Source organism: Neltuma alba, unplaced genomic scaffold, assembly GCF_004799145.2.
Source record: "Neltuma alba isolate B1F8T4 unplaced genomic scaffold, ASM479914v2 tig00008340_pilon, whole genome shotgun sequence".
NCBI classification, from domain to species: Eukaryota; Viridiplantae; Streptophyta; class Magnoliopsida; order Fabales; family Fabaceae; genus Neltuma; species Neltuma alba.
The window spans coordinates 19,936-27,034 of record NW_021634995.1 but is presented as its reverse complement, the minus strand read 5'-3'; the positions used below and the strand labels follow the sequence as shown (position 1 = coordinate 27,034).

Here is a 7,099-nt window from a genome sequence, read left to right as displayed (position 1 = left end):
TTTAGGTTCCTGAACTTTTCCACCAACATTTTTCCATTGCGATCTCACATGGCGCGCCACGTGTACCAAATCGAGGGAAAGCGACTCACATTTCAATCCCCTTATCGCAGCCCGACGCGCGCTATCGCCCCCTCAATCCGGGGATATCATCAACCTTGCCCGCTAGTATTATCATATTCTATATGTGGCGACACTGATGTAAGAAATTAATCCATGTTCTTCTGCCATTTCATTATTCCACACTTCCACGTCTTCTCGCTTGTGGACAAGCCACGTACCAGATAAGCACAAAATTGTCGGATCGGACCAAATTGTTGAAAGAAAAATTATGAAATTGCTATTTGTCGTCTTTCTGCAGCGTCGGCGTTTGATTCGTTTGTGACTAGATTATGGGTGACAGGGATGTCATTTTAGAATAAACATCACAATTCTAATTTGGTCTTCACGAGTTAAGTTTTTTGATCCCCTCCCCTCCCGTTTCCGTGACAATTAGGAATTATCACACTGTTCTTCGGGGGAGAAGGTGGGAAAACCAGATATAATTAAGTTTGTAAGAAGTTAGTTATGCATTTTGAGCCTCTTCACCTACTTCAAGTTTAGACTGAGGTTTCGCCTTGCTCTTCTTGCTGTCTTTGTTTCTGAAAGTGTGAGAGTCTGAGAAGATGACGAACAACGTGATGACGATGGAGGCCACACCTGGGAGCTCAGGGTACTTGGAACTGTATCCTGAGAGAAAAATGTCGTTTTTCAAGAACCCTTACATACTCCTACTCACTGCAGCAGCTGGCATAGGTGGATTCCTCTTTGGCTACGATACAGGTCCTCTTGATCTCTCATTCATCTTATTCATGGATTATGAGTGATGACAGTGAGACCCGTAACCCTCACTGTTCCTGCTGAGAATATTTTCAAATCTGAATATCCGATAGTATCATTTGAATGACTATTTAACTCAGGAGAAAGTATTATTACATTTTAGACTTAAATAAATATTAATATAATCAGCGATTATTTTTGCACTTAATCGTGTTTTGGGAAATGAAATTTGGTTAATTTTGTACTTTTATGGATTGTCTCCTCATATGTTTCTGCTTTCGAAGATGTTTTTGGAAGCTTATCGCTCCTCCAAGTCGCACTCCTATTTGTTTTGCATAAGAATAAATCGGGTCGGGTGAGCAAGCAATTCCAACCTCAGTACAATATGTAACCAGTTCGCAACTCCAATTTCGTTAAATAAATATATTCTGAAGGACAAACTAGAAGCGGGGCCTTCCATGTTGGGCTTAAGTTATCCAGAACCGTTGCTCAGGAAAGTTGAATTTGTCACGGTTCTTTACAAACTGACGTCCTCATGGAGAAACTATTTATTATATGCGACATCAGTTTCATCTGTAAGAAGGGAATGGAAATAGGAATTCGGGAGGTAGTTATGGTGGTTGTCAGCTGCTGCTTCAATAAGTTTCGAATTTTGGTTCCACTTGAGAAAGATATCCCGTAACCTTAGCTTGCACTTTAGATAACATTTGTCCTGGAAGGATGTTATATTCCATTTGCCGAACTGCTCATCTAGAGCATAATAATGTATATGTTGTTGTCTATTTCAACATTGGGCGGCGTTGAGATTGATGTCCTCCTTTAATGCTATGCTTGGCGTATTTTGAGTAAAGACTGGGAATTTTTTATCATCATATGAGCTTGGAAGCCAACACAAGCACGGAGACTGAGTCAAGATAAAACTTTATAGCGTTACGTCATGTCTAAATAAAAGTCCGACATGTGTTAGACAATGACACAGTTTTAAGTGACCTTGTATCATAGTATATGATTAATGCAGAGTGAAATAAGAAACAGTAAAATGCTACTGGAAGGTTGGATACAGAGAATTTTCAAGTTAATAATCTGTGATTGTGGGTTAAACCTTTTTTGAAAAAGTGATTTGTTTAATACTGGATTTTTCTGGCTTTCAACTTTATCCAGCCTCTGTATGTGTGTGCATGAGTGTGTCTTTTTTTGCCATTTCATAGGTTCCTTGTTTCTGACGGATAGTTTGCCTCATTTGGAAATGTTGTTCATTGCAGGTGTTATCGGGGGAGCCCTTCTGTATATTAAAGATGATTTTGAGGATGTTAGAAATAGTAGTTTCCTTCAGGTGCAAACTTTCTCTCTCTATTGAATTTTGTAGGTTTCAGAAGTATCTCGTTTGTTTGGTTACTCAGATGGTTATACATGTTGCGAGAGCTATGATAGTATTCATGCAGAGCCAATATTGGCTATTGGAAAAGGGGGGGAAAAGAACCCATGGACATTTGAGTATATTTCAGTTGCAGTTCCTCATTGCAATTACAGCAGTGTTATTGGCAAAATTAGGTTTAATCTAATGTTAGTTGCGGCATATCATTCTTTTGTCTGTTTCTCCTTCCCTATTTTGTTCTCCAATTTTACTTGTATTTGTGATGGATCAATAATACAATAAGTTTCCAGGAAACAATTGTTAGCATGGCATTGATTGGTGCAATTGTTGGAGCAGCAGGAGGTGGTTGGATTAATGATGTCTTTGGACGTAAGAAGGCTACTCTTAGTGCTGATATTGTCTTTGTTACTGGAGCAATTGTCATGGCTCTTGCCCCAGATTCAGGGGTTCTCATACTGGGGCGCTTTCTGGTTGGCCTTGGTGTGGGTGTAGCTTCTGTCACCGCTCCAGTGTATATTGCAGAGGCTTCACCATCAGAAATAAGGGGCTCATTAGTGAGCGTAAATGTGTTTATGATAACTGGTGGACAGTTTCTTTCCTACTGCGTAAATCTTGCTTTTACAGAGGTGAGGTATTCACTCTACCTTCCTAATTGTGTTGCCACTGACACCCATCTTTAGCATATAAATGTTTTACGGAAGTAACCTATGCAATAGACTGCAGGAATTTGAGTGGATGTGTATTATGGGGGCTATATGTTGCTGTTGTTTACTGATTATCTTTTTTGATTCCATCATGTCACTTCATTTTATTGTAAGAAAATTATTTGCTGTTTCCTTCCTTCTTAACTCATGCCTTTAGTAATCGTAGCAGTGCCCTCTATATATTTGATCAAGTAACTGGGGTTGTGGAGACAAAACTCAAATCACCAGTTACTGCTTTATTAATAGCTGAAGGGAAGAAACAAGATAGAAGTTGGGGTAGCATCAGTGAAGGAACTTCGTCTGTTCTTTCCTGCCTAACTCTAATAATGCATAGTTCTTTTAATCTTTCATTGCATGCTTCTGGCTTTCACTTTAATTCTTATAGCATTGTGCAGCCAGTTCACCTTACCTTATTATTCATTCTAAAGCTTTATTGGAAGTTTTCTTTATGTATGATCTACCAACCTAAAGAGAAAGAAAGATATAACCAAGTATCTTCTTAGAAAATCTTTTCATCGTTTTCATCATTAGTTTTCAAGAGTTTCTCAAATGCCAAAATCTTTTTCAATAAATCCTATGTCAATGACACTAGTAAATATTCTTATTTGGCTGCCTGAGTCATCATCAATAGCCTGAAGATGGAAAACATTACTATCGAGAGGGTTCACTTGTGAGTCAGTTCCCCGCATTTTACAGTAACTAGTAAATTACTGGTGACATATATGATATGTTGGAAAATCGGATACTTGGAGTTGCAGATGTTACGCTGCAGCGTCAATCAAGTAGCTCATCTCAAATAGTTGCAAGCATGTGCAGTCCTGACCTTATTAAATTTGAATTTCTAAAACTAAAAGGGGATTTAATGGTATTCAATGGAGAGTTTCTGAAATGAGAGCAGGATCAGGTTGTTTTCCCCGTCATTTTTTGATGCAATGGTATTATATTACTTGTACTTAAGGTTCTGATAATCCTCTGACTAATCTCTTCCTGAAATCTAAATCGAGCAGGTACCTGGGACATGGCGATGGATGCTGGGAGTTGCAGGTGTGCCAGCTTTTGTCCAGGCTATCCTCATGATTTTCTTGCCAGAGTCTCCACGGTGGCTTTTTCTCAAGGTGAGAAGCATTCATATTTCATATGACTTGATGAGTTACGGTTGAGATTAATATCTAATGTGCACCTGTTCTTATTATTTAATAATAGTAGTCCTTTCTATTATTATTATTTGTTTAAATTGAGGGACACAAAGGACATTTCCAAATACAAAACTTATTTAATTTTGGGCTTCCATTTACATACTTTTTCCACTCTGCCAACGAAATGGCTTCTTGGTGTCTGTCCTCCTTTTCGATCTTATTTTTTCTTCTTTGGGTGCAGAACAGGAGAGATGAAGCTGTGGTCGTGCTCACTAAGATCTATACCTATGAACGCTTAGAGGATGAAGTTGATTACCTTACTAATCTGGCTGAGCAAGAACGTCAGAAACGGAGCCAAGTTAAATACATGGATGTTTTCAAATCGAAGGAAATCAGAGCTGCATTTTTTGTTGGGGCTGGACTTCAGGTTTCAGAGACTTTACTCGAACTTTTTCATTGTGTCTAGATTGAAGTCCTCATGTTTGATACTGTTTAACCTAAATATCCTTTTGTCCAAATGTCAGTGCTGTAGTTCTTGGTTTGGATTCGATGAAAAAAGTAAAGCCATTTTGCCTCTAATGAAGGACCATATATGTGCAAAGAAATCAAAATGGACGTCCATCCCTGAGGTTGACAAGCCAGTAGCCATATTAAAATGGAAAAGAATCTCTTGTTTTAACGTTAATATTGCACTATATTCAATTGAAGAGTTTCCTTGTACAACAAATTGACATTAAATTGCACATAAAGTATCCCAATGAAAGCTTCTATCAATTCATTCTCACAGTCCTTCATATGCAATGAGCATCCAAGTTATTGTAAGCTACGATAAATCTATGCGAGTCATTAGTCTTGGCATGTATCAAATGTGTGCTTTCATAATTGCTTGCATTTAATGTGTATTGTTATGGGATTTGGTAGTGATCTGTTCTTGTGTATATCTTTGGAGATTGAAATTCATTAATTAGCTTGAAAAACTCGATTCCTTGCTCTGCAGATTTTTCAGCAGCTCACTGGTATTAGCATAATTATGTACTACAGCCCCACAATCATTGAGATGGCTGGGTTCGGTTCCAATCAGCAAGCTCTTCTTCTATCTCTCATTGTTGCTGGGATGAATGCTGCCGGGACAGTTCTCGGCATTTATCTTATTGACCATGTAGGACGAAGAAAGTTGGCCATCTCATGCTTATGTGGTGTTATTGGATCTCTGGCTGTTCTCTCAACAGGGTGTTACCTTGAGGCGTCTGACCCTTTAAATAGAATCTATGGGTATATCGCAGTTATAGGGTTAGCCCTATATATTCTTTTCTTCTCACCAGGGATGGGGCCTGTACCCTGGACCGTGAACTCTGAAATCTATCCTGAAGAATTCAGAGGAGTATGTGGGGGCATGGCAGCCACCACGAACTGGATTTTCAGCGTGGTAATGTCCGAGAGCTTTCTGTCGGTTGTCGATGCTGTGGGGCTTGGTTCGAGTTTTGTGATCCTCGGCATTATAGCTGTGATTGCACTACTCTTTGTGATTATATTTGTGCCCGAGACAAAAGGCTTGACGTTCGAAGAGGTGTCATTGATATGGAAGGAGAGAGCTTATGGAAAGAACCAGAACACACAAAACCTTCTTGGGCAAGAAAACAGGACTTAGGTGTCTGCGTCTGCATGGTTTGACGCCAGTGATAGCATTGTAATACTGTCACAGTATGTGGATTAAGTGAGAGAGAGGATTGGAACCGTTGAGACTCGCCTGAGATTTAGAATCACCCACATTCTTTTTTTCTTCCAAGCAGAGATGGATCTGCTTGTTACTTCTTGGCAGCTGGAGTGATGGATGAAACTTGGTATTTTGGCTCTGAGAATGAGGTGATGTTAATTATGTATAGTAATAATTCATTTGCCCCTCTTCCTTGAGATGCATCTCAAGACTTGGGTGACGATCCTACTGTATTATTGTGATTACAATAAGGAAGGAATCATATCTTTAAATTGGGTAAATTGTATTGAGTAGGGCATTTTGTGTTTTTTTTAATTATGTTGTTTTTTTTCAAAAAGAAGAGTCAAATTATTGTTTATAATTATTTTCCTGACAACCAGAAAATGATCATGTTTGGAGGTGACAACAAGCAATGATGAAACGCAATAATTTTTGTTAGGTTAATAATTTTTTATTCCTAAAATTTGGATCTATTTTAGTTTCGAAATCTCAAATTTTGAATTTGTTATTTTAGTTTTTAAAATTTAATTCATTCTAAAACGTTAATTCTTTCAAATATAACGGTGTTAAAAATATTGCAAACAGTAATGAAGTAGTAATGCGGACCTACGGGATATCATTTAGATGGATCTTGTATGGGTAATAAAGCAAAAAAAAAAAAAAAAAAAGGTTTTCAAAACGTAATTGTTTACCGTGGGCTCAAGAAGTAGATCTTTACCTAAGATGGATATCGTTCTGGGATTAAAGTTTTTAACTAATTTTATTCTTTTATCTTATATATTCTCTTTATTAAAATTTTATGACCCAACTTTTTAAAATTTTAAATTAAAATTTAAAATTTTCGTTCCTTCCCTAGTTCCCTTGTACCAACCAACCATACATAGTGCTACTGCTAAGAGAAGGATGAGATTTTATCTGGAATGCTCTTAGAGCTCACTCTGATTCTGTATCAATATTCAGTAGGTGCTTTCCTTGGCATTAATATTCAGTAAGTATCGTCTCCCTCCCAATCTCTTCTCCTAATTCTATTCAGATGACAAATATCATGTGAGCTGCTCTGAGACATTATATGGGTATGGAGTCTGCTTCGCCACTTCTGCCTCTCTGTTTTCTTACCATTTTGATTTCCCTCTGCTTCCCACGTTTTTTGCCAGTACGGAAACCAAGAGTCACATTCGCTCAAGCTTTTCTCAAAAGTAATCTCAAATAATGAGAATTAAATTAAAATCTATTTTCAAAATTTTCAAGAAAAAAAATGTTTTTCGATTCTCTAGAAGAGAAAATTAAGATCTTCTTTCTCTTCCCGCTCCCATGTCTCCCTGCACCATTTGTTCACACTCATCTTTGTATCCCT

General features: G+C 37.9%; 1 protein-coding gene across 1 annotated transcript; it reads left to right on the top strand.

Annotated features, from left to right (window-relative positions):
* Positions 1-501: 501 nt before the first annotated feature.
* On the top strand, positions 502-5,850 carry LOC114753972 (inositol transporter 1-like). Its single transcript, XM_028942684.1, has 6 exons — positions 502-819; positions 2,079-2,149; positions 2,482-2,817; positions 3,903-4,010; positions 4,273-4,458; positions 5,029-5,850. The coding sequence occupies exons 1-6, from the start codon at positions 663-665 to the stop codon at positions 5,677-5,679; spliced, it is 1,509 nt and encodes a 502-aa protein (XP_028798517.1). The 5' UTR covers positions 502-662; the 3' UTR covers positions 5,680-5,850.
* The last annotated feature ends 1,249 nt before the right edge of the window (positions 5,851-7,099 follow it).

Bases quoted from the DNA above. Each gene is read 5' to 3' on its own strand.
- LOC114753972 (XM_028942684.1), top strand. From the start codon at position 663: ATGACGAACAACGTGATGACGATGGAGGCCACACCTGGGAGCTCAGGG. The intron at 2,150-2,481 runs GTGCAAACTTTC...ATAAGTTTCCAG, and splicing joins GAAATAGTAGTTTCCTTCAG to GAAACAATTGTTAGCATGGC. The intron at 4,011-4,272 runs GTGAGAAGCATT...CTTTGGGTGCAG, and splicing joins CACGGTGGCTTTTTCTCAAG to AACAGGAGAGATGAAGCTGT.